Here is a 27,317-nt window from a genome sequence, read left to right on the forward strand (position 1 = left end):
ATCAGAAGCTCAAAGTGTGTACTTTGTGGACCTGGAAAATGGTACCGAGAAAGATTATGGAGGAGGAGAGAAGGACAGAACTAAGATGAAATGCTTGGCCAAAGCAAAATACGTTGAATAGCTCAGAATAAAATAAAGAACCAAAATGAAAACTATGTGGGAAATTAGTAACAGTTCACTGTGGAACAGTCATTTCTGGATAACATGCTTAAAATTTGGGATTGCTCCCAAATTAGCAACTAACATCTCCCCAATACAGACCTTTTTAGGCCCAAAAAATTTCCCACCTGGTATAACACAAAAATCATATGAATCATGGAAAGTGCATGAGTTAAAAAGAATTCATAATATAGCTAAACTTGGCATAAGAACATAAGAAAGGCCCTGCTGGATCAGACCAAGGCCCATCAAGTCCAGCAGTCTGTTCACACAGTGGCCAACCAGGTGCCTCCAGGAAGCGTCAGGCCTGTGTCTCAGTTAGATTCGTTTTCTCACCGACTCTCCTTCAAGGATTGTTTAGCATTCTTTGGTCTCTTTGAAGCCTACAGATGTCCGTGGGAACAGCGGTGCCTCTGTACCGTTTGTAATGTGTAATCTCATGAGACTGTACTGTTGAGTGCTTTTTTCAATGCTTTTATATTATCAAGTGCAAGCCAGTTTCCTCCATTGCTGTCTTGGGTTCTTTATGCTCTGCTTACCTATGCGACCATTAAACCAACTTCTTTGGACAACCTCGTCTCCTGCTGTGGTTAGTGGTTCTCAATAGGGCAAGTGCTTACATTAAGACAGCAATGGAGGAAACTGGCTTGCCACCTCAGCCACCAACAAGACGAGTGCAGCAGCACCATCCTGCCTGTGTTCCACCGCACCCAAAATAATAGGCATGCTCCTCTGATACTAGAGAGAGTTAGAATGGATACTAGTCATGCTGCATTCCTAACAGCCATAAATACCCCTCTCCTCCATGAATATTTCCACTCCCCTCTTAAAGCCCTCCAACCTGGCAGCCCATCACCACATCCTGGGGCAGGGAGTTCCACAATTTCACTATGCATTGGGTGAAAAAATACTTCATTTTATCTGTTTTGAATCTCTCACCCTCCAGCTTTAACAGATGACCCCGTGTTCTAGTATTATGGGAGAGGGAGAAAAACTTCTCCCTTGGTGATTTACTAACATGGCAAACCCTGCAATAAAAGCTCCAGAATTCAGGATTCCATGGTTTCACTATTTTCAAATTCAACCTCTGTTCAACACCACAGATTTTAAGAAACAAATCAGTAGGGAATTAACTGATTTTGAAAGATGGATACTAACCCCCATATTTTACAAAAGCAATCTTTACCCTCTACAAGTGTCTAGGAGGTTCCTACAGATGTCAGAACCCACCTTCCTATACATATAAATAGGAACAAGATACAGGCCTAACCATAGAACCTAAGAGATAGTTTTACCTTCATCCAAACTCACCTTTTACTTCTCCACATGAAAGGGATATTTTATAAACCTATGCCTAGATGGGGTCTTACACTGCTGAGATTACGTTTATAAGTCATATCTGACACTTTGTTGAAGAAGATGTTGAGAGAATGGTACTTAGTATTATATCTGGTGGCAGTATAACTAAAGCCCTTTTGGGCCATAGTTAAATATCACTCTAGGAAAATTACAGGATATTCATTCCGTGACAGTCAAGGACAATAATTTTAGGATATATTGAAAATAACCAAATACCACCAATCAAGAAGGAATCAATTCATCTGTTGTTGATAGCAGCCAAAATACAAATTGCACAAAGATGAAAGAAAACTTCTATATATATATAAAAGGAATGGAAAATCCTAAGTAATGTACATTTCATGACAAATCGATTCCTATCATACTACAATAACATAGCTGATAAATATAAGGAGAAACTAAATCTTATATTTACAATTTAAGAAGTACTTTAGACAGTTCATTGATGTAATAATTTGTAGATTTTGCTTGTTAACCTAGGATTTAATATCCATATCAATATTTATAAGTGTAGTTTACTGTTTACCTGTGCAATGTGTTGAATTCATGTTAAATTACATTAAACATTAAATTTTAATGTTAAATTACATTAAACATTACATTACATTAAACATGTAATTTAACATAAATTCAACACAATAAATCAATAATTTAAAATAATTAGTTATTAATAATAATAGTAAACAAATCAATAATTTAAAAAACTAACTGTGGAATTAATTAGTTTTGTTAACTAGTTCATATTCGCAAAGTAAACTTTCCTCAAGTCAAGAAACTTGTCAAAATTGATTATGCTTTGTATTAGCAACTGAAACTCGCAGGTTCTGGCAGCTTTTTTGATCATGTGAATTTTTTGTTCCACAAAAGAAGCGCGTGTTCTCTGAAGTGCCATCCTTAACCAATATCAAGGCACTTTTTGGGTACCATTTATTTTGTATCTGTTAATACTTTTTAAATTCTTGTCAATGTATGGTATAATGTGCAGTGACATTTTTTAAACGTGACCTTATGAAATATTTCCATACATCAAAATTGAATAGGTAACTTTTTATGTAGGACAGCTTTAAAAAACATTTTGTTCATGTGCCGTTTGAACTTTTCTTTGACAAAGATTAGGTTGAATTACAATAACAATTTACTTTAGCTTCTTGGATTATAACTTCCAGTCTTGTTTGCAATAAAAGAGTGGCTGCTGTTGTGGCGAAGAGAAGCCTTCTAATCAGCAGCTGTTACAAAAACTCCCTGTGGGGATTTATTACTTCTGACTGCTTTATCACTCAGCTTTATAAATTCAACAAATGTTGATATCCTTAAATTTTGTTTTATTTGGTTGAGATTATGTATACCACATTGGTCATAAAATGGCCGTCTTGTTTAGTTGCCAAATGCTTTTAATTGCCAGCATAATTTTATCATGTGTCTTGAGGGTTCAATTAAATGTAGTTAGGGATTCTGTTTTCTCCCCTTTCCCCCCTTTCTCTACATGGGCACCGTAAATCAACATGTGGGGGGCTTTTTCACTGTTTCTCAAGTTACTCCAGACTGTTCTTATTCTGAAAATCTAATTTTTGTAATTCCCCTGTGTAAAATTGATGACAAAGACACTTGGTTGATAACCTCAGGAAGAAACAATACAAAGTGGAAGGGTTCGCTCTGCTAAACTGATGACCCAAGAAGCCTGGAAAACAACCTACAAATATAAATTCACACACACACACACACACGCAGAGATTGCTTTCTCCATCATTAGAAGTTAGATGTTCAAGACATAAACATAACTATTTAATCTTTAAAACTAAAAATATTTCAAAGATTGTTTTAAAAACAAACAAACCCATATTTGAAACTTTTGGTGAGAATGCAACACATTTCACTCTTATCAGAATAAGGTGTTAATCTATTATTTGGCTGGAATATTTTGTTACAAAGGATAAAAGTGTATACATTTTAAGATTAATTATTGATATGTACAGGTCGTATATTAAATATGATGCCATATTTAATATATGGCCTGTACATATCAATTAATCTAAAACCATCATAAATATGACATCAGTGGCTGGAAATAATGGTACTTGAGAGCATCCTATAGATTGTATGAACAATCCATCTAGTCAGCCTACGGGACTGAAAAATAGGGACTAGAATACAGCACTGGCTCTGGATTATGCAACTGCCCTATCTGAAAAGCTGTGGGAAGTTGTTAGAGAAAGGCTTATGAGTAGTCTGAAGAGGGTCACCAGAGGGGGAAACTTCTTGTGGAAGAGGAAAGAAACGTTTCTCAGCAAGGTTCAAAGACTTGCTCTTGGATATATTCAACATTAAATTGCACAATGGTATATGTCAAAAAACCATACCGATTAGGTATGACTTGTGAAGTACTTATGTGCACAGAAAAGGGCTATAATTTCTTAAAACTTTGTGTTGGTTTTATTTTTTGTTAATGCTAAATAGGTGCCTGTTGTATTTTTCAGCAATGTGCATATTGCAAGCACCTTGGAGCCACTATCAAATGCTGTGAAGAGAAATGCACCCAGATATACCATTACCCGTGTGCTGCTGGAGCAGGCACTTTTCAGGATTTCAGTAACTTCTCCCTCCTTTGCCCAGACCACATTGATCAGGCTCCACAAAGATGTAAGTACCAGCAGTCAAATTCAGAAAAGAAGATGAAGGGCTTTAATTCCAAAGATTTGGCTGCTTTTTTCCAGTCATTATGTGCACTTAAACCTTCCTTAGCATCTTCAAGTTCTGACCATGTGCAGTTCTCTATTCTCTCCAACCTTTCCTTTTCCTGTCTCTACAACTAGTCCCTCTACTACTCTCTTGTGTTCACTTAATCTGATCTCTTTGCCAAATCCAACCCCACTTGGCCCCTTGGCTTGGTTACCTTCTCAGGCTTCTAACTTTAGTCCTGTTTTCTCAATTTCTCAATTCCTAGCACCTTCTGCCTGCACTGATGGTCTTTAGGGTCTTTGCATTTGGGGCAATGGCAGCCAGAGACTGTTTTTCTTAACCACACCTCTGTCAATCACCAGTACAGCCTATTCCATCACCATAAATCCCTTAGAGCTTTGTGAATTCTGCTCGTATTATAGTTGAGTTGCTGCCCATCCTTGTCTGTAGTCTGTCAGGAATGAAGAAAGTGTAGAGGGGGCAGTGGGGAAGGTTTCTGCAGTGTGACAGGCAACAGAAAAGAGTACAGCTTTTTGGGGAAGAGAAGAGTGTATGACTTGGACTGTGGACATAACATGTTGGTCTACATGTTTATAAGAAGTATGAACAAATTTTAATAGTGTATCGCAGTAGGATTAGATCTATAGTGTAATAACTAAGTATTTTGTGTGCAGAAATTGATCTTTGACAATTTCCTAGTGAATTGTGCTGCTCTAAAAGAAGTGTTTTACCATTTGCAGAGTAGAAAAGGGATGAAGGATTATATTAAGGAAAAGAAATATGCATAAATATATGAATCTAGACACAGTTTGTATACTACCTTGTTATTGTTTTCTTTGAAACAAGCATCTTATTCTCATGATGCTGAAATACATGGGCTGCAGTCCTGTGCACAGTAGCACTTGATATCACTGCCTTCTCTTGCCAAATTTGCAAGTTGATTAAGAGATTACCCACCTGTTGCTTCGAGCGGCCTTTATCTTAGACAGTTAGTTGGAACAGTTACAGAAAAAGACTAGATTAATTGCTTTTTAAGAATTGCGATTGGCCTTCTTATCTTGCTGTATCAGATGATCTCTTTTGCACTTGTTGATGGGCTATTTGCGCTTATGCTGCTTATCTCTTATTTAGTGGTAACCAATCAAATATCTAGAAATAACCACATGATTGTGATAAATCAAACTTAGAGAAAGATAAGATTGATATTTTTCTATAAATAAGCATTCTTGTGACAAGCTAATGAGATTTCTCTAGTTGGAGATCTCTCTGTGAGATTTTGGTATTTTGGGCTTTTTTTATATTCCCTGAAAGCAGAGAGACAAAAGCTGAAACCTAATTTGTTTTAAAACTACCATTAGCTTTGATTTGGCAATGCTGGGAATGCTGATAATTTTAGCATTCATTTTAACAGTACTTGTGGTATTAATTCTTTTTTGCGTTTACTTTTCTGTCTTGCTCAATAAAAAGAATATTTTCTTTGTTCAATAAAAGATAAAAGTGTATGCAGATGTCTGGTTTCCTAATAGTTCAAGAGAAAAGAATGGACTCATTCCCCCCAAATTTTGTATGACCAGAGTTAGAGGCCGAACATTTTCTCTAATGTGATAAACCCTGGAGAGCTCTGTGGCTAACCAGTTTTTACACAGGCAGAGCCTTTCAACTGTCTAGTGCAGAGTCTCCATTAGAGTGAGAAGGATAATCCAACACTACAATGCCTTGTGAAATTGCGTTGCCGCGGTAGTGGGTATATCCACATGTTAACAGCTTATTTGCTAGTGCAGCAAAACATCACATTGGCCCATTATAGTCGAGACTACAACTATAATAAATAGCAAGTAGCAGAAATCCAGGATCAGAGGAGCATGCCTGTTATATTAGGTACTTTGGAACACAGGCAGGATAATGCTGCTGCACTTGTCTTGTTTGTGGGCTTCCTAGAGGCACCTGGTTGGCCACTGTGTTAACAGACTGCTGGACTTGATGGACCTTGGTCTGATCCAGCATGGCCTTTCTTATGTTCTTATGAAATCTCCCTCTCCCTCACTTTACCATCCTTTAGGCCTTTTAGCAGAATAGATGAGAAATGGGGGAAGGGATTTAGTCCTTTATAGCCACCCTTCCCATCATTCTTGATATAGTTTTACTGTGGGAATAAATGTCATACTTGCCACTATACTGCTTATTTATCAAAAGTAAGGGAATTAATACTAGAATTTAATTGATACAGGATATAACCTGGGTATACGCTTCACTTGGAAATCACATTATGTGTTGCACGTAGTCATATGAAAGCTACGTGTCCTTTAATTCCAACATATATTCTTTCGTAGTATTCTGAAGTCTTGACAGTAATCCTTACATAATGTTGGAATAATACTCAGATAAAGTAGCTAATGTAATTTAAAGCTATTATATGTCTGGTTTTTTTCTTAAAGTTTGAAAAGGTTTTATTTTGGTAGCTATAAAGGCACGTGATTTTGGGCTGTACCAAAAGAAGTATAGTGCCCAGATCATGTGAAGTGATGGTATCGCTTTACTCTGCTCTGGTTAGACCTCAACTAGAGTATTGTGTTCAGTTTTGGGCACCACAATTTAAGAAAGATGTAGACAAGCTGGAACATTCCAGAGGAGGGCAACAAAGATGGTGAGGGGCCTGGAGACCAAGTCCTATGAGGAAAGGTTGAAGGAGCTGGGTTCGTTTAGCCTGGAGAGAAGACTGAGGGGTGATATGATAATCATCTTCAAGTACTTGAAGGGCTGTCATATAGAGGATCGTGCTGAGTTGTTTTCTGTTCCCCCAGAAGGTCGAACCAGAACCAATGGGTTGAAATTAAATCAAAAGAGTTTCTGTTTAAACATTAGGAAGAACTTTCTAATAGTTAGAGCGGTTCCTCAGTGGAACAGGCTTCCTCGGGAGGTGGTGAGCGCTCCTTCCTGGAGGTTTTTAAACAGAGGCTAGACGGCCATCTGTCAGCAATGCTGATTCTATTACCTTAGGCAGATCATGAGAGGGAGGACATCTTCTGGGCATGTAGTAGGGGTCACTGGGGGTGTGGGGGGAGGTAGTAGTGAATTTCCTGCATTGTGCAGGGGGTTGGACTAGATGACCCTGGTGGTCCCTTCCAACTCTGTGATTCTATTATTCTGTTTCCTTGTAACATGATTCAGAAGCCTTCTGTTAATTTGTAGCAAAGGAAGAAACAAACTGTGCATTGTGTGATAGCCCTGGAGACCTCCTAGATCAACTTTTTTGTACTACCTGTGGCCAGCATTATCATGGGATGTGCCTGGATATCCAAGTGACACCTATAAAACGGGCAGGTTGGCAGTGTCCTGACTGCAAAGTGTGCCAGAACTGCAAGTAAGTGGAATGAGAACGTGGTCCATACATATGCTAACATCTACACTGTGAAATTTAACTTTCACCCATATGAACTTTCTAAGTACCCAGGCTTGATAAACCGAAATAAAGGAAACAAAGGGTGGGGCAATCTGTGTAAAGCAAGGCAGTGTTATAAAGGCAGTACCCAAGTCAGGAATGGAAAAGGGCAGGTTAGCAGATGGTTTTTAAATACGATCTCATCAGATCTCAGAAGCTAAGCATGGTTGACCATGGTTAGTACTTGGATGGGAGACCACAAAGGAATACCAAGGTCGTTATGCAGAGGAAGGCAATGGCAAACCACCTCTGTTAGCCTCTTACCTTGAAAACCCTACTTGGTCGTCATAAGTCGGCTGCAATTTGATGACACTTTCCACACACACAGGGTATAGGCTAGCAGTGATGGCGAACCTTTTAGAGACCGAGTGCCCAAACTGCAACCCAAAACCCACTTATTTATCACAAAGTGCCAACAGCTGGGCGGCGGGCAGTCCAGGGAAGGGGGGGGGCTTTGAACTGCTCCGGGCTGTCCAGGTGCGGGGCGTCCCCATTGGGAAGCTTCCCCCATCACGGAGGCCAGGTCTACCCATTGGTTTCTATAGAAACCAATGGGTAGACTTGGCCTCCATGGGAGTCTCAGTCGGGAGGCCAGGTCTACTGTCATGCAAACCAATGGGTAGACCTGGCCTCCAGATGGAGATGGGTCTTTTCATCCCACGGAGGCCAGGTCTACCCATTGGTTTGCATGGCAGTAGACCTGGCCTCCTGACTGAGACCCCCCCTCCCCACGGAGACCAGGTCTACCCATTGGTTTCTATGCGCATAGAAACCAATGAGTAGACCTGGCCTGCATGGGGGGGAGAGAAGAAAGCGGCAGCCTGACTGTGCCCGGGAGAGGGGGGCGGCAGGGAATGCGAGCCTGGCCCTCTCGAGGCCGACTCTCAGCTGGGCGGCGGGGCTACAGCTGGGGTGTGGCGGCGCGCCGCCGCGTCTCTGCACCCCATCTTCTTCTGCCCTCCTCCCAATGCCCCCAGCAAAGTCCTCTGACTGCGCCCAGCACGGGCCCGCCCGACTCTCAGCTGGGCGGCGGGGCTACAGCTGTGGCGCCCCGTCTTCTCCTGGCTGTCGGCTTGCCGGTTCCTCACCCCGTCCCTCGTGCGTGCTGGCAGAGAGGGCTACGCGTGCCAAGTCGGGCACGCGTGCCATAGGTTCGCCAACACAGGACTAGAAGAATAGGTCCTGCGGCCTTTTTGTTTTATTATGTGGAGAAAGTGAGGCAAGAAGGAAAATAGATTGGAGTGGAGGGGAAAGTGAAAATACATGGGAATGGCCTTGGATTTCGACTGTCCCCTAACTGACCTGATTTTCTTCCACACATTTGAGTAGGAAGTCTTCCATCCAAGTTTGCATGGCCTTAGTGGATTCCCATCTGTCAAATTCTGTTGGCCACAGAAATGATTTGTGATCACTGAGTGTGGAGGTCCACAGTACATTGGGGATACCATTCATTTGTTTCCTTGCCAAATCTCTGTACAGCAGACTCCCTGGCTGAATTGGATTCAGAGATGGTGATGGGGCTAGTGGATGTGGTTTCAGAGCTCAACATTTATTTCCCCTTTCACCTCTCACTAATAGTCTAAGGCAGCTTCAACATAAAAGTTGAGTACTAGAACTTATTCTATAATATATGTGTGGGCATACTCTTTGCAACATCAGTGTAAAGTCGTGGCTTGTCATATTGCACCTGGTATGTGACTTGTGACATCAGATAATAAGCATGTGTTTTCTTCTAGTGGAGAAAAGTGTTAGTTGGGGTATGAGGTGTATTTTTGTGTGTGACTCTAGCATTTAATTATCTTGTTTCTGTTGACCCATGTTTTGCTGTTTATGCCCTGCTGTCTTGCTCCAAAGTGACACCAGTTTTTAAGGATTATTTTTCTTTCTTGCCTAATAAGACTTAAACTGCTGACCCTTTTCTTAGGCATTCCGGAGAAGACAATAAGATGCTCGTGTGTGATACATGTGACAAAGGGTATCACACCTTTTGTTTACAACCAGTTATGGACTCCGTACCAACAAATGGCTGGAAATGCAAAGTGAGTTTAAATGTAATTTATAGTTTGATGCCAACAACAGAAATATTCTGTTTATCATATTATTTCACTTTCCGAAGGATTTTAAGCATAGGTTGTGTCCAGCTGTGACAAACTAAGATTTGTTTGTGATGAATACTAATCAGGCATCTTACCGTATTAGTACACTCCCTACTCCCCCCCCCACACACACACATAGTGCAACTAACGGCTATCTGAATAATTTAATTAAACTTCAGTTTGCCATGACATCCAATAGAATCACCTGCACAGACTGGAGATTATTTCTTCCATGCAAACCAGGATTCTAAACTAGGATTGAAGGTATAAGCTTTGGAATAAGAATATTAAAAATGGTCCATAATGATCCATCAAAACTAGATTGTTACTAGTGTATGAATATTTGGTTGTCAAATAGTATAATAACAGCAATATGTTGTATAATTTATCTGAGACATTAGTTGTTTTTCCCTGTATTCATTTGCCTTCTGGATAGGGAATTCATTGCACACCAGGCAGATGCTTTTGATGCTAGATGGAATCTCTGCCAGCCAAAGATTACAGGAGCTTCACACTTGTATTAAAAATAATAAGAATTGTTGTTATATTAATTGGCAGCTATACAGGCCAACTATCGATATATATGGCATTAAATATCCATATTGGTCTAACTGGAGAGGAGGTGTTTGAAGTTACACATTGCTTTTAATGTAGAATTCTCTGTTTCACATTTAATCCTTTTTTTTCTTTACATGTATAAAAATGAGACTTCCTCAGTTGAAAATGCTAAATCTTAATTGATATGAACCTTCAGTCTAGTGCAATGAGGAGAGAAAGGCTGAGGCCAAGAAGAGATTCCTAACTTGCTCCTCCCCCTTTGAAGGAAGGGCATCTTGATCTTTGGGTGTTTCTCACCCATTGCTAGGGGTAGGCAGGACTAAACTAACAATTTCCTGTCTCCTGGCGAGGAACACCTCCCTCCAGTTCTTCTCCTGCCTTCGCTGGGGTGAGAGCGTTGCAGCCATAGCTGCTGCCTAGGTCTAGTGAAATTAGGTTAGAATAGATTATTTTCCTTACCTTGCCATATTCAATTGTTTTCCCTCCCTACCCTCCCTCTCGTTTGGGTACGTTTGTTTTTTAAATTTAAGCTCCCAGCTCTGCCGACCATCAGCTGAGCCGCGGGAGAAACAGTTAAGCCATGGGAAAGACGCGGCAAACAAAATGGCTGCCGGAGAAGCTGCATCGGAGGACATCAAGCTCCTTTCTGATGCAGATCAAGAATTGGCCTTAAAATCGGCTCCCACCGTTAGCCCCCCTGGCAGACTATCGGAGAGGGAGACCAGAAAGTCGCCGCCGCCATCTACTTCGGCTGGAAAATCGCTGAAGAAAAACAAGTCTAATGGCAGGAAAAAAGGCGGCAGCTGCAAGCGCCAGCTTAAGCAGAGTTACGCTTCGACCTCTAAGGTCCCAGCCGGATCCTCTGCTGCGCCTTTGGATGTGGAGCCCAGGATACCTACAGAGGGTAAAGTAACCCACCCTTCTGAGGAAGGGGGATCCCCCAAGAACCCCACGTTTAAACAGGTACATAATATGATAGAGGGATCCATGGAAAGACATTTTCAGAGGCTCCAATCTCTTATCCTACCCTTCCAGCAGGGTTACCCTCCTCAAAGACTCCCTCAGCCACTTCCTCAAGGGTTTTCATATAGTTGGATATCTTCCCCTGGGTCCTCAATCATCTGAACCCATGCAGGAAGAGCTGGCTACAGCCAAAGCACCCCCTCTAGGCAGTGGCCCACTAAGGCAGCTATGAAAGCAGTGCTAATTATCCAAGAGCAGAGAAATGAAACCTACCAAGAGCAGAGAAATGAAACCTACCCTGTGGATAGGGATTCTGGGGCTGACGATAAGGAGGAAGGAGAGTTCGTTTCAGACGAAGAACTCCCCATTGTTCAAGAACAGCAGCCTCGGCTGTTCTGTTCTGATGATTTCCAGCCTCTTTTGGCCAAGGCACTTTTTGCTTTAGACCTATCTGATAAACCTGAAGCTCCTGAGGAATCTAAGCCTAAATCCAGACGTAAAGGTTCCAAGGACTATTTCCCACAATGTGAGGCCCAGACTATTAAGGTTCCCTTACCAGAATACTTTGAGAAAGTTATTAGAGCTGAATGGGACAAACCCCTACATAATAAACAGTTCTCTGGCAATACCAAGAAACTACCATATATGATATGGCTTCATATGCAATGGATATGTTAGAATTGCCTGTGGTAGATGCTCCTATCTCTGCCCTTCAATCCTCTGACCTCTTGGCAGAGGATGGAGTGGGCTTTATTAAAGATCAGCTCGATAGGAAAATGGAATTTCTTTCCAGAAAGGTGCATGAGGCAGCTGCACTGTCTATTTAGGCCAATGGTTCCCAACCTTTTTTTGACCAGGGACCACTAGGACTTTTTTGTTCGGTGCAGGGACTCCAAGGTTCAAAATAAAAATTCCGAAAATTTGAAAATAAACTTTAATCATAACTGTTAGTTAAACATTAAACTTAGAATATTTGAATATATATTTTTATAATAGAGAACTTTTAATTGAAAATATTAATTTATTATGGGTTTATAACTTTGTTTCACAGACCTTAATTTAGTTCTCAGGGCCCCTGGGGGTCCACGGACCCCTGGTTGGGAACCAGTGATTTAGGCCAATACCACAATAGTACTGATGGCTAGGGCTTCAAATGCCTGGATAAAGAAGCTCACTCAGCTTCTACCCACCGCAGATAAAAAAATAGCCGAGGGCCTGTCTTGAGTGCTAAAGGTGTCCTCCTTTATGGCAGATGCCTTCTTGGACGCTGTGCTCTTCGCTGCTAGAGCGGTCGCCTCCAATACGGCCATTCGCAGGGCCCTATGGGTAAGGCCCTGGTCGGCTGAATACAGGTCCAAGACCATGTTAATGGGTCACCCATACAAGTGTGGAAAGTTATTTGGAGAGAGACTAGATAAGATGCTCTCTGAAATTAAGGATAAAAATAAGGCGATCCTTAAATCCCATAAAAAAGAACCCCGTCCTGGCCAATACTCTCAGTCCTTTCGATCCTACCATACCTTATCCAGGTTCAGACAGGATCAGAGACGCCCACACTGGGCTCCTCAGAGAGCGTCCTTTCGACGTTTCAACAGATTCAACCGCCCCTCACAACCACACTCCTTTAGGGCGGACAAACCTGACAAATTCTTCAAAGGAAATAAGCAGTGACGCCAGGGATCCAATGGTGGGGGGAAGGTTACAACTTTTCCTTCCACAGTGGTGCCACTCCCAGACGGATGCCTGGTACTACAAATAATTCAGCAGGGATATCTAATAGAATTTCATCAAAAGTCTCCAGATCGCTTTGTTGCATCACCATGCTACCGCAGTGCTGCAAAACATCAGAGAACGATGGAAGCCATTTCTCATTTGATCCGGATCGGGGCCATAGAGGAAGTACCTATTCAGGAACATTTCCAGGGAGTTAACTCCATATTTTTCACAGTCCCCAAAAAGAATGGCGACTGAAGGGCTATCCTGGATCTCAAACTTCTCAATCGATTCATCCAGGCCAAACATTTTTGCATGGAGACACTGTGAACCATCATAGAGGCACTGCGTCCAAACACCTTCATGACATCCATAGATTTCACAGAGGTTTATATGCATATCCCTATCCATCAGTCCCACCGGCGCTTTCTGAGATTCAACTATATGAACCTTCATTTTCAGTTCAGGGCACTACCATTTGGGTTGACATCTGCCCCCCTAGTTTTTTCCAAAGTGATGGTGGCTATTGTGGCGATGTGAAGGAAGGAAGGAATCCAAGTACATCCCTACCTAGACGACCTACTCATATACGCCCCCTCATACAACCTGGCACTTCAGCACACCACTCGAGTCATCACGGCACTCGAAATGCACGGCTTTCTTATAAACAAAGCCAAAAGCTTGCTAAGCCCGTTGCAGAGGATCCTACATTTGGGAGTGGTCATAGATTCCACCACCAATTCAGTATTCCTCCCAACAGACAAGGCCCGCAAAATTGCGGCAGTGGCCAAGTCCATGGTATCTACGCGAACAGCCTGTCCAAGTTTATCCCAGCCTGTCGTTTATCCCAGCCTCCAGGGATGGGGAGTCATGGTGGCAGACTCCTTTGCTCAGGGCGTATGGAGCCAGTCAGAAACATCTCTCCACATCAATCTCCTCGAACTGGGGACCATCCTTAAAGCCAGACGTCCTTCTACTACAAGGATATATCAGTATACCTGGAAAGCCTTCTCCAGGTGGTGTCACCGGAAGACGATCAACCCTATCTCTCCTAAGCTACCTCAGTTACTGGACTTTTTACAGAACGGTGCGCAGCAGGGCCTTAGAGCAGCAACCTTACAAAAGCAAGTGTCTGCTATTGCCTCAGTCTGTCCGGATATTGATGGGATTTCTCTGTCATCGCACCCTCAGGTTAAGGCTTTTATTAAAGGAGTAGCTCAATCTACCCGTCCGCTTCCCTACCTGGACTCACCGCTTCCCTACCTGGAGACTGAACACTGTACTTTCTGCTCTAACCAAAAGTCCCTTCGAACCTATGAGAAGTTCCCTTACGATTAGTAAGGATGAAGACCTTATTTTTAGTTGCCATAACCTCTGCCCGGAGGGTGTCAGAATTGGGTTCCCTCTCTATTCGCAAAGAATTATGTATCTTTCACAAAGATAAAGTTGTGCTACATACTGATCCCTCGTTCACCCCCAAAGTGGGTTCCCGGTTTCATCAGTCTCAGGAACTTCACCTCCCTTCCTTTTGTCCTAATCCTTCTACTCCCAGAGAGCGGAGTTGGCGCACCTTAGACCTGCGTAGAGCTATTCATATTTATATATCTAGAACTGAATCCATTAGGAGAACGGAATTTATGTTTATCTCCATTTCTGCACCCAACAAGGGACTTCGCATGTCCCGACAGTCTATCAGCACATCCATTAGACAATGCATCAGAGAAGCCTACCTAGCCAGTGGTCTCCAAGTTCCGAATGGGATCACAGCCCATTCACGGCGAAGTGCAACCACGTTGGCCGCATTTTTCAAACAAGCCTCGACTGAAGAGATCTGTAAAGCGGCTACTTGGTCCAACGTGACTACCTTCATTAGACATTATCTAATCAATGCTATGGCATCCGCCGAAGCGGCATTCGGCAGACGTATTTTACAGCACGTGGTGGAAGATGATGAGGACTGAGTTCCCACCCGTAATTTCATTGTTCTTGGAGATCCCAAAGATCAAGATGCCCTTCCTTCAGAGTGGGAAAGGTACATTGTTTACTCACCGAGAAAGTCCTTTCCACTCTGAAGTAGAAGGGCATCTTGCCCACCCGGAGATGGCAACATCATCTTACAAGGGTGGACTGAAGCACACCAAACTGGCCTATGGATTCAATCAGCCTAATAATATTGTAGCAATACATATAGAATGGTTCTAAGTTTATCGTTCAGTTTATTGTTGTTTGTACTCCTTGTTTGTGAGTGCCTTTCCCTGACTCTTGAGCTTGCTGTAGAATAACTGGAAGGGGAGGTGTTCCTTGCCAGGAGACAGGAAGTTGTTAGTTTAGTCCTGCCTACCCCTAGCAATGGGCGAGAAACACCCAAAGATCAAGATGCCCTTCTACTTCAGAGCGGAAAGGACCTTCTTGGTGAGTAAACAATGTACCTTTCTGTCTCTTCCTTTGCCTGTCTATATGTTGACATGCAGTAGTGAGTACATCTTTTGTGTATCTGAAGACTGAGACCAAATGCCTTCCATTCTTCAATTGCCACAGCAGAATGTTCCTATGTGACTTATATTTGGGTAGATATTAGTTCAGAAAAAGAAAGGGGAGATTTGGATGGTGTAATTTCTTTTTGCATAACGATGGCTTGAAAAGAAGATTTCCCAAGTCTGTATTTTGAGTGATTGAAGTTCCAAGTTATGTCTTGTTTAAACCTCTTAATAGCTCTTTTGAGCTATGGGAAGTGTGCTCGTCAGCAGCTATTTTGATGTGGTAGAGCATAGGTCCCCAGCATTGTGCCCATAGGTGCCATGGTGCCCACTACCATCTTTCCTGGCACCTGCCAAATGTTTTTGGAAAGTGGATGGGACCTGGCAGGGGTTCTGCTGAGCAAAGCTTCTGATTGGCCATTGGAAGGTTTGATTGTGCAGATTTTTTAAAAACATTGCTTTGTCATCAGCTACCACCACAGCACAAGGATCTTCACTGCGTAACTGAGGGTAAGCTGCAGCAGCCATTTTGTAGCTGGCTCCACCTCCTGTGGCAGCCATTTTGTGGCTGCGCCCATCATTTTATGTCAGAATTCCGCAGTTCCCCACAGGCTCAAAAAGGTTGGGGACCCCTGCCATAGAGTATTGTGATAAACACAGAAGGGTCTGTTCTCTCTGATTTTCAGAACTGCAGGGTATGCGCAGAATGTGGAACACGTGCTAGTAGCCAGTGGCATCACAACTGTCTCATGTGTGACAGTTGTTACCATCAGCATGACAACCTACCTTGTCCTTTCTGTGAAAAATCATCCCATCCCGACTTGCAAAAAGACAAGCTGCGTTGCCATATGTGCAAAAGGTAAGAAGCCTTAAACAATCGGATAAATCTGGCGCTTGTTCTTAATGGTTCCAAACCTTTAATGGGAGCTCATTTTTGCATCTTGCTTTATTTGTGGGGCCCACTTGTGGGGCCCAACACGAATCCATTGAAAACTCCCTTGGTTTCATATGTGCAACAGCTACTACCATCAATGTCCTAATCTGTGGATGAAGTCAGTCCACACATACGGATAGCTTTCATTTTGTTGCATTCATTTTATGTTGCTAGACTTTATTAGGTTGGGAAGGGAATTTGGGGATTTATTGTTGGTATGATGTTTTAAGTATGTATTGTAAGAAGCCTTTGGCCATGGAGAAAAATGGAAAATAAATATTCTAACATACATAAATAAAAATGTCATATGTTCTTGGCTTATTCAGTTACTTATGTAGCCAGAAAATGAATCTTGCCGATTACATTAGCTGAAGAATTATATGCACAAAGCAACTGTAGTATCCATTAGAGTATGCGGGCACAGTTCTACAGGAGGGGTCAAAAGTTGGCTGAGTCCATCTGCATTCTAACTTCTAAGATCTCTTTTGGTATTTACTTAAACTTGCTCTAGGATCACAAGAAGTCATTGGTTCCCCCGCCCAAGCATACTGGATTTTAGTAGAACATTTAAATAGATGAGTTAATGTTAATTTATTATTCTCTCCAGGTGGATTCACATAGAATGTGACAAACCCCCTGATAATGACCTGGATGCTCAATTAAAAGAATATATCTGCAGCCTCTGCAAACATTCAGAAGGGGAAGCGGTACATTCACAACCGTGTGATATAATGGAGACTGCCCAACTGCTCCCCGAAGCTGGACCAGGTAAAACTCATTCTCTTGCACTTCATCTGTTCCCCACCTGCTTCTTGTCTATCTTCTGATACCTAGGGTAAACCTGCTGTAATCAGTGCAGCAAAAACATAGAAGGATTGAAAAAGTTTTCATCTACTACTGCTAACCTCTTAATTTGTGGGACTCCACACTAAAGACGCCCAGGAGAGAGCTCAAAACCTTTAGAACAATTATGTCTTTCATGCCATTGTCTATAGCACAATCTGACTCAAGAGTTAATTACGACACAGTTCTCATGTTTTAGAAATGAAGTACAGTTACCAGCTGAGTCAGGTAGCTCTGTGGAAGTCCTGAGCAAGTAATGCCTGGAGAAGGTAATGGGGATGGATACAGTTTGGTAAATTGAAGCTCAATCCACATGAGGCTGCACTCTTTTGGTCAGTGACAAAGCTGCTTAAGGACCGAGGAGTCAGCCTGTCCTGGAGGGGGTCACATTCCCCCTGAAGGTGCAGGTTTGTAGCTTGTAGGTGCTGCTGGATATTGGCCTATGGTTGGAGGCTCAGGTCTCTGGGGCACGTAGCACCTTTTATCAGCTTCAGCTAATACACCAGCTGTGTCCCTTCCTTGAAAAGGTTCATGTGGCCACTGTGTCCATACTCTGATAATATCCTCGTTAGATTACAGCTGAACATCCCACACCCAAGCATGAAACTCTAACTGCTACACCTCACTGGCTTTCATATGGTGGCTGCTGTTGAACAGCAATAGGCAGCCAGGCCTAAGTGAGACATGCAAGTCAGGTTGTAGCAAGTAGCTTGATGGTTGCTGCCAGGCCTGGTCAAATGCCAGGCCTCCCTCAAAGCCCTGGAAAGGTCCTTGCCCTGCCCCCTGCCTTTTACTGGCAGAAACCTACTCTAGAATGCTAAGTGGCTATTGCTAGAAACCAGCAATAGCCACTTAGGGCTTCTGTTTCTTAAAACTACTGGTGCTCCTTTTTAAAACCTCCAGTATATTTTTTTTAGAATTGAGATTTTTCTGCAAACCTGCCGTGTTTTTCAGGTTTGTAGAAAGATTTGTCTTGTCCATTCACGGCTCCAATCACCAGATTATGTATCCTCACATTTGGGCAACTTGGCTAGTAGAATATATGTGGGAACCATCAAGGACTTGCAGGAGGCATCTCATTTCCCCCCTCCCCACCATTTCTTCGTTCCCTTTCCCGAAAGCCCCCATAACCTCTTCCCTTTTCCTGCTTCCTTCTTCCCACCCAACATCATACCTACATTTATCTGTCCCTCTGTATTCAGCTTTCCTTCCAATCCCCCATCAGCTGCCTAGGAAAACTGTGGCACAGTTGTGTGGTTCTGGCAACTGCATCAGGTCCACTTGCATGGTAGGGAACCCTCAAAGTCATTGGGGGGGGCACCTCACTTTCCCCTCTACCGTCCTCCCTGTACTATTTCCTCTTTCCCTCCTCCTGGCAACCCCCATGTCTGTTTCCCTTTCCCTGCCTCAGCTATTCAGCAACCTACCTTTTATTTGCCTCCCATCTTCAGCTGTATTTATTATTTATTTACTTCATTTCTCCACAGTGGGGACCAAAGCAGCATACATTATTCTCCTCTCCTCCATTGTATCCTCACAACAACCCTGTGAGGTAGATTAGGCTGAAAGTATGTGACTGGCCCAAAATCTCCCAGTGAGTTTCCACAGAATGATTGGGTATTGAACCTGAATCTCCCAGACCCTACTCTGAAGCTCTAACTGCTGCACCACACTGGCTTTCATAGGGTGGCTGCTGTTGAATCGAAGCAAGCAGCCAGGAGTAGTCGAGTCAAGCAAATCAGATGATATCAAGTCATCCAGTGGTTGCTGCCAAACCCAGGCCTGGCCCCAAATGAGTCCTCCCTCAAAAGCTGAAACAGCCCTGGAAAGGTTCTGGCCCTCTCCCCCTTTCCTTTACTCACAGAAGAAAATCCTGGAAAGCTGTGGTTGCCTAGCAACAGCCACTGAGGGCTTCTGTTTCTTAAAGCTACAGGCACTTATTTTATCATTTTGGGTTTTTAAAAGCCCCCTGTTTGGGGCCGGCCCCAATGGGGGGCACCAGAGGTGAGATGCAGCTTCAGATGACCACCCCAGCACGGGGAGCAACGGTGGCAAAACAGACCGGCAAGCCCCGACCCCCATGAGCATTGGGCCAGGCCTGGCCATTGCCCCATCCTCCCACCTCACTGCCAAACAGCTGATCAGGGAAAAACAGCTGAACAGCAGCAAGTCTCTTGGACAAGTGGGGAGGGAAACAAGGTGACTCGCGGCAGCCGCCGCCTGGGAAGCCCGAGGAGCCAGCCCACACCTAGGTCCTCTTCCCGGGAAGACCCAAGCCCAGGCCTTCCCCAAGCCAGGCGCTTACCTGCCGCCAAACAAAGATGCCTCGGGGGAGCTTAGCTTGCCGCTCAGGCAGGAGGGCCCTCTCCGGCCCTCCATGTGGCTTCCAATGCCGGCTGGCCCCGGAAGAGATGGGGTATGGGGGAAGAATGGGAGGAGGGATTGCACGAGGGAAAGGGTGGAGACTGGGCTTAACAGGGGGTGGAGTTAAAAGAGGAAATGAAAGAAGGAGAGAAGGGGCCAGTCGGGAAAGGGAGTGGGCTGCAGCCTGGCACAGAGAGATCGATAGGTGAACGTCCAGGGCAGCAAAGGGCGAAAGGAGTGAATTTCCAGCATCACTGCCCATTCTGAGTCTGGCCCAGGAGGAAGGCAGAAGGGAAGACAGGACGGAGCCCAAGCCTATACCTCCAATGTATTTTTTTTTTAGATTTGAGTTTTTTTCTGCAAACCTGGGACTCTTTTGTGGAAAGGTCTTTCTTGCCCATTCACAGCTCCAGTCACCAGATTTAAGTATCCTCAGATTTGGCTGACTTCACTATGTCTATGGATGATGGTCCAGTCACTGGATTTAAGTATCCTCATATATGGTTCTATGGAGAGGCAGTGTAGAAATGTTCTAAAGGAAACAATAATAATAATGATGATGATGATGATGATGATGATAAAGTGGAACATAATGCCATGCAGAAAAAAGTGTAATAACAGTGGTTTTGTCCTAGTTGATACTGGAAGAAAAATTGAGGAACATATTCTTCTCACGGGAAAAATGGCACTGTCATTTTAATGACAAGGAATAATATGAAGCTGTTAGATTAATGTAGCAATGTTGTACCATACACTCGGGAGATCACTTCTATACCTTAAACCCAGATTTGAAACCAGTATAAATTATCATTTCATTCAAATTGAAGTTTAAATTTTGCTTTAATGATGTTGGAATCTCATACAGGAATAGCTTAGTCACTGAAAGCAGTAGCATCTCCAATCAATTTTAGCATTTTAAACTTTTGCTGGGCTTTTTCATATAAAAAGGGATCTTCATTGTGCCCCTTTACGATAATATCCACTACAATTCTTCTCATAAAATTTAATATTCCTGTAGAGACGTTTTCTCTGTGCCTACTTGCTTTAGTGCATTTTAATGGATGTAACTAGTACGAACTATGTTCGTATGTTGAGTTTTTGTAGCTGGTGTACATTACAGTGAGCTTGAGCCCAAAAACTAGATTACTAGTTTGAGAAACTTGAATTTGTTCTTGAAACTTTAACTGTTAAGCTCTAAAGATCAAGTAGAAAATTCATGCTCAGTTTTCACGGAGTCATTCAGGCAGGATGAAAGTTTCCTATGCTACACATTGTTAAAGCTTGTGGAAATCAGCAAGGGGTCAAGTTCTTTGCAGGATCTATCTTAGATAGCAATGTGAATTCATACAAAGGCAATTTAACTTTGGAGCTACAAAGTCTAGCTGACTTAATGCAAAAGTAAGGAGAATGTAATTCACCATGTCACTGGAACAGTTTAATCCCTTACAGAAGCTTATGTGGTAGTATAGCTGACCATTAAAACAATTCTCTTAAATTATTACCATGACTTTTCTACTCATGTTTGGAACTGTTCTGAATTATGAAACCACTGAAACCACACTGTCAAAATGCTACTTTGTGTTCTTAAAACAAAGGGCAAGCTGTGACAGCTATTACTAACTATGTGTTAAGTACCATCAAGTTGCTTTCGACTTACAACAGCCCTGTGAGTTAATGACCTCCAAAACGTCCTATCGTTAACAGCTTGCTCAGGTCTTGCAATCTGAGGGCCGTAGCTTCCTTTATTGAGTCCATCCATCTCATGATGGGTCTTCCTCTTTTCCTGCTGCCTTCTACTTTTCCTAGCATTATAGTCTTTTCCAGTGAGTCTTGTCTTCTCATAATGTATCCAAAGTATAATAGCCTCTGTTTAGTCATTTTAGCTTCTAGAGAGAGTTCAGGCTAGATTTGAGCTGTGTGTGGGTAAAGTGCCGTCAAGTCGCAGCCGACTTATGGCGACCCCTTATGGGGTTTTCAAGGCAAGAGACTAACAGAGGTGGTTTGCCAGTGCCTTCCTCTGGATAACAACCCTGGACTTCCTTGGTGGTCTCCCATCCAAATACTAACCAGGGCTGACCTTGCTTAACTTCTGAGATCTGACGAGATCAGGCTAGCCTGGGCCATCCAGGTCAGGGCTGAGCTAGAGCTCACTTATTTTTCTTTTTAGCAGTTCACGGTATCCGTAAAACTCTCCTCTTAATCACAATTCAAATGAATCAACTTTCTTCCTGTCCATTTTCTTCACTGTCCAACTTTCAGACCCATACATAGTAATGGGGCATAAATTTATGGCATAAATTATCTTGATCTTGGTCGCCAGGGACACATCCTTAACCTTAAGAATCTTTTCTAATTCCTTCATGTCTGCCCTTCTCGGTCTGTCTCCTGATTTCTTGTTTGCAGTCTCCCTTTTGGTTGATGATGGAGCCAAAATCTTGAACAACTTCAGTTTCTTCATTGTCGACCTTTAACTTGTGTAATTCCGCAGTAGTCATTACTTTTGTCTTCTTGATGTTCAGCTGTAATCGTGCTTTGGCTCGTTCTGTTTTTAATCTTCATCGGTAGTTGTTTCAAGTCTTCACTATGTTCCTTCAGTAATGTAGTTTCATCTGCACATCTCAAATTGTTAATGTTCCTTCCACCAATTTTCACTCCACCTAAATCTAATCCAGCATTCCTTATGGTATGTTCTGTGTATAGATTGAGGAGATAAGGAGATAAAATACATCTTGTCTTGACAATTGGGTAATGCAAAACACATCAAGACAGATAGTGTTTGCTGCTGTTTGTTTGTGCAGATGAAATGGAAATAGAGTAATAGGAAGCTGTTAGATTAATGTGGTTATGTTGCACCATACACTTGGGATCACTTCTGTACTTTAGACCCAGATTTGAAACCAGTGTAAATTATCATGCAATGCAATAAACACATCAAGACTGACAAACTGTTTGCTGCTGCTTAAGTTTGTGCAGATGGAATGGAAATAGAAGATGATGCAGATGATGTAGTAAACAAGGACCAGCTAATAATGGACTGCAGCCTTACTAAAGAGCCAGGCATTGGATACATCATAGATGGTAAGAACATTTTGCAGCAAGACAAAGAATATACTTATGTAGGGGTGTTTGATTATTAAAACTTTAAGTACCCTAAGGTCAAGAACAAACATACATAAGGGCCACAATTAATACTAAGTTCAAATGGTGTTCTGCAATTATATAAAATGAATTTATTACTTACAAAAATCAATAACTTGTATACAGCCCTGCTGTAGCCTCTATATTTCTATTATAAATATGGACATAGAACACAAAATAACAACTGGACAATTAGACTAAAACTGAGACCAAACGCGTTTTGGCCATATGGCCTTCTTCAGTGGTCTAAATCCTTTAAAATCCAGAATACAATTCTACCATTATACAGATATGCAAATATGTCAGTATAACAATATTTATGACTGAGTAAAAGTGGTGTTTAAAAAATATAAAGTTTACTTATAAACACCATCCAGGTTTTCCTTTTCAATTTTAGGCTTCAATTAATCTGAAAATTTAATTCCTTTTATAAAACCCTCTTAAATGGGGAGATGTTGGATTTCTTGCCTACTCTTGTGCACAGATCAAGGTATCCCAGTCATAAGGATGTCATCAAATCTAAATATGTTAAACAGTATATATTTCTAAGTTACAAACCACAATATCGCCTTCGTTGTTGGGGTGCTTGATTATACCATAAGTGTAGGAAAGGTTTTTGGTTTTAGAAAGTACAAAGTGTTTGGAGAATCTAGATGTTGTCAGTTATGGAATAACAGACCTGTTCATGTAATGAGAAAGAAAAGGGTTTTTATAAGAAAAGTAGGCAGGAAAATCATGAGTATGTAAGCTTGCACGTATTTTTGAAAGTATTTTTTATTTTCCATGAAAATAATGTACCATATCAATGTGTAAAATACTCTTAAGACCATCTAAAGAAATGTATAAATAATGTCTAAATAAGTTGAGTTTACCACTGGATTTCTCCCCCACCCCAAAGGTATGACTGTTCCTAGATGTTCTGCTCAGTCACTCAGTGGAAGGAGAGATGTTTCAGGCATCTCAGTAGATGACAAGAATGGTGAACTGGAAAAGCATGTTTCTGATCATTTTGGTACTGATGAAATGGAGCCATCTTCTAAAAAGAGTCCCACACCTGATGGTGATCACATTGACAAAGAGATGGCAGTGGCTGAAAATATTCCAGTTATAATTCAACAAGTATCAGAAAAGCAAGCAGAGGAAATGAAGCCATCCCAGGAGAGCACTGAGGTGTTAGAGGCCTCTACGGAGGAATCTCAGCTTCCACCTGTGACACCTGACCCCATAGCCAAGACGCCAGAAACCTTCCTTTTGGTAAACAAAGAGAGATCCTCCTTCAAGAAAGAAGAGCAATTGGAAGCAAGGATAATGCCAGAAAATGCAGAAGGAGGTAACACTCCTGAAAATTATGAAACCTCGTCTCTTCCTGCAAGTGAAAGTTGTGCAACTGACAGTTCACCATTAGGAGAGAAATCTTTAAAATCACCAGCTGAGACATATTCTTCATTTCCATCATCTGTTGAAGTAAACAAGACCAGTGTGTCTTCCTCACCAGCAGCTTCATTGGAGTTGGGCTCTTCACATGACATGATGCGCAGTCAAGCTTCATCGCTCGAATCCTCAGCAACTCTTCCAGCAGCATATGTACCTTTCACTCCAAAAATTGGTATGGGGAAACCAGCGATCACCAAAAGAAAGTTTTCTCCTGGGAGACCAAGGTCAAGACAGGTAAGCGTGTTTTATTGAAACTAGTTCCGTACAAACCCATTTTTTAATTATTTAAACGTCTCATGGGAATCATCACTTTGTTTATGGTCTTTCGAGAGTCATGTCTTACTTTCTGGCTAATATTGTGACTTGGGGAATTTGGTGCCAGTTTTCTTAAGTATGCTGATTACATTTGCTATGGGGGAAAAACTTCAGGCTGTTGTCATAGCAAACTTTCTGAAGTCGCAGAAGCACCCATCACACAGATTCTTTTTGCATTTTTTTACTTTGTTCATAGATATCTTTAATATCTTCAGTTTTGCCTAAGGGTTGGTCATTTGGCATACTTTTCAATATTACTATTTTTTTGGCTGCTCTGATATCCAGAGAAAACCTTTATTGCTTATGAATGAAAGAATAGTGGCATACATGGATAAATAATGTGAGATTCATTTAACCCTGTTCTGTAAAGTCAACAAATTGCACAGATAATTTATTTCATTGGGGTCTAGTGAATGTCTTCATAATTTGCTTTTGTACATATAATTAACTTCTCTGCTTATCTGCAGCCAGCTCATCTTAATAAGTAAAAGTAGGAGAGAGTATGACCCTAATGCTACTGAATCATGCTTCCAATTTTGTGAATTGTTGACTTTAAAAATTGCGAACTAACTAAAAGTTATTTTTCCGTGTAATTTTTTTATTTCTAAATTTGAAACAGATTTTTTCTCAATGAACTCTTAAACATTTTTTTCTGTTGTAACTGAATGGTCAAGCTATATTTAACTGTCAAATGTTTACCCCCACCCCCAACAACTTAACACATCTTGCATTTGAGATATCATTTCTACCCCCAAGCCTAATTCTAATGTCTCTTGGGGTAGAAAAAGTCCCACAAAGCTGTTTGTGTTTGCATAAATCATTGTATTTCACTATACTAAAACATCCAGAGCATGAAAACACACTTTGACTTTAGGCATAATGTTCCTTTTGTGTAGATTCATGTTTCTCTTTTTGTCTATTGAATAATACGCACAGGTATGTTTCATTTACAATGCTATAATTTTTTTTTCATTTAGAACAATAAAAGCTATGATTTGAACCTAAGATATTAGACACCTAACAAACTTTAATGAATTTAAAGGAAAACATTGACAAATGGCTACAATTAATAATTACTAACATATTTGATACTTGGTGTGTTTTTCCTACCCCACAAAGACATTGTTTACTCCTGTACAGGTGAAATTGTCCTAAGAGGCAAACATTGTAGAGCCACTTTTTTCTGTATTCTGCTTGGGATACTGCTTGGAGCTGCAGTATCCCAAGCAACAGTTGCAGTGACTGGGGGGAAGCTGGGGCAGGCCCAGAAGTGGAGTCTGGGAGCTGTGCCGGGCATGGAGGCAATGTTGGGGATGGGGTGGCCAGGAGCTGCAGCAACTCCAGTGACAGCTGCAGAGGCGGGGGAAAGAAGGAGATAGGCAGAGCAGCAAAGGTGGGGGGGTAGGTATGCAGATCAGCAAGGTGACAGTGTGAGGAAAGGGTACAAAAAGGTGGTTTGGGGGTGTCAGAAGTCTAGGGTTGCCAACCTCCAGGTAGTACATATGAACATATAAAGCTGACTTATACTGAATCAGACCCTTGGTCCATCAAAGTCAGTACTGTCTACTCTGACTGGCAGTGGCTCTCCAGGGTCTCAGGCAGGGGTCTTTCACATCACCTACCTGCCTAGTCCCTTTAACTGGAGATGCCAATGATTGAACCTGAGACCTTCTGCATGCCAAGCAGATGCTCTACCACTGAGCCACAGCCCCTCCCCTGCTATTACAACTGATCTCCAGCTGATAGAGATCAGTCCACCTGGAGAAAATGGCTGCTTTGGCATTTGGACTCTATGGCATTGAAATCCCTCCCCTCCCCAAACCCCGCCCTCCTCAGGCTCTGCCCCAGAAATCTCCCACTGGTGGCAAGGAGGGACCTGGCAACCCTACAGAAGTCACAGGACTAAGCAGTGGCTAGTGGGGGAATTTCAGTTTAAAGCACGATTGAAACTAATAGAAATTTGCTGTGGGATTTACCTTATCACCTTTCAAATAGTCTGTTCAGTTTTATGGACAGTTTTTATGCTGCTTATGTCTAATGGCTTGTTTTTATACTGTTGTTTTTTGATTGTGTGTCACTTCAAGCAGGACTCTGAAGAGGCAATATAGAAATGTTCTTAATTAATTAAAATTAAGGAGAAAAGTCACACACAAAGATATTTTATTCAGAAGTGCTGTGCATCTTTCTGTTTTAATATGTTTCTGTATAAACATGATTTAATTTCTTTACTGAATCATATGAATTCAGGTTTTCTTTCATGCTGGAGGTGTTCAGAATTTCAAAGAGAGAGTGAGTCAGTTATTTAGGGCATTTATGTGCTGCCTCTCCAGAGACCTCAAAGAGGCTCATAAGTAAAAGCAATACCATAAATGTATAAAAACAACATAAATTATCAATATTAAAAACAAGCCATGGGCATGATAACAGCATAAAACAATAATTGAGCAACCTACAGAGTATCCATAAAACAGTTATCAGACTAAAAGAGGACCATAAGAAGATAAAACCCATTAGTTAAAAAACTAGGTTAAAAAAATTGGCCTGGCACCTAAAATATGGTAAAATAAGTGCTAGACAAGACTCTAGGAGATGACATTCTAGACGTACTTAGCAAAAATCCTTTGATGAATCTCCTGTCCTAGATGGTCCTGGCTAGCCCACTGTCCTCACATCTTGGAAACTAAGCAGGGTTGGCCCTGGTTAGCACTTGGTTGGGAGACCACCAAGGGGAGTCCAGGGTCACTATGCAGAGGTAGGCAATGGCAAAATGACCTCTGGACGTCTGTTACCTTGAAAACCCTACAGGGTTGCCATAACTTGGCTGCAACTCGATGGCACTTTTCGACCAC

At 42.0% G+C, this 27,317-nt stretch overlaps 1 protein-coding gene across 1 annotated transcript in view; it reads left to right on the forward strand.

The window, feature by feature from the left end:
* KMT2C (lysine methyltransferase 2C) overlaps positions 1-27,317 on the forward strand; it is a 183,371-nt gene that overhangs the window by 86,198 nt on the left and 69,856 nt on the right. Inside the window, exons 7-13 of the mRNA XM_056857992.1 lie at positions 3,993-4,155; positions 7,384-7,555; positions 9,558-9,672; positions 16,127-16,299; positions 16,982-17,142; positions 22,546-22,659; positions 23,675-24,387. Coding sequence (XP_056713970.1) covers positions 3,993-4,155; positions 7,384-7,555; positions 9,558-9,672; positions 16,127-16,299; positions 16,982-17,142; positions 22,546-22,659; positions 23,675-24,387 — 1,611 coding nt within the window. The remainder of the gene's footprint in view (positions 1-3,992; positions 4,156-7,383; positions 7,556-9,557; positions 9,673-16,126; positions 16,300-16,981; positions 17,143-22,545; positions 22,660-23,674; positions 24,388-27,317) is intronic.

The sequence above is a fragment of the Euleptes europaea genome, chromosome 11 (assembly GCF_029931775.1).
Source record: "Euleptes europaea isolate rEulEur1 chromosome 11, rEulEur1.hap1, whole genome shotgun sequence".
Lineage (NCBI taxonomy): Eukaryota > Metazoa > Chordata > Lepidosauria > Squamata > Sphaerodactylidae > Euleptes > Euleptes europaea.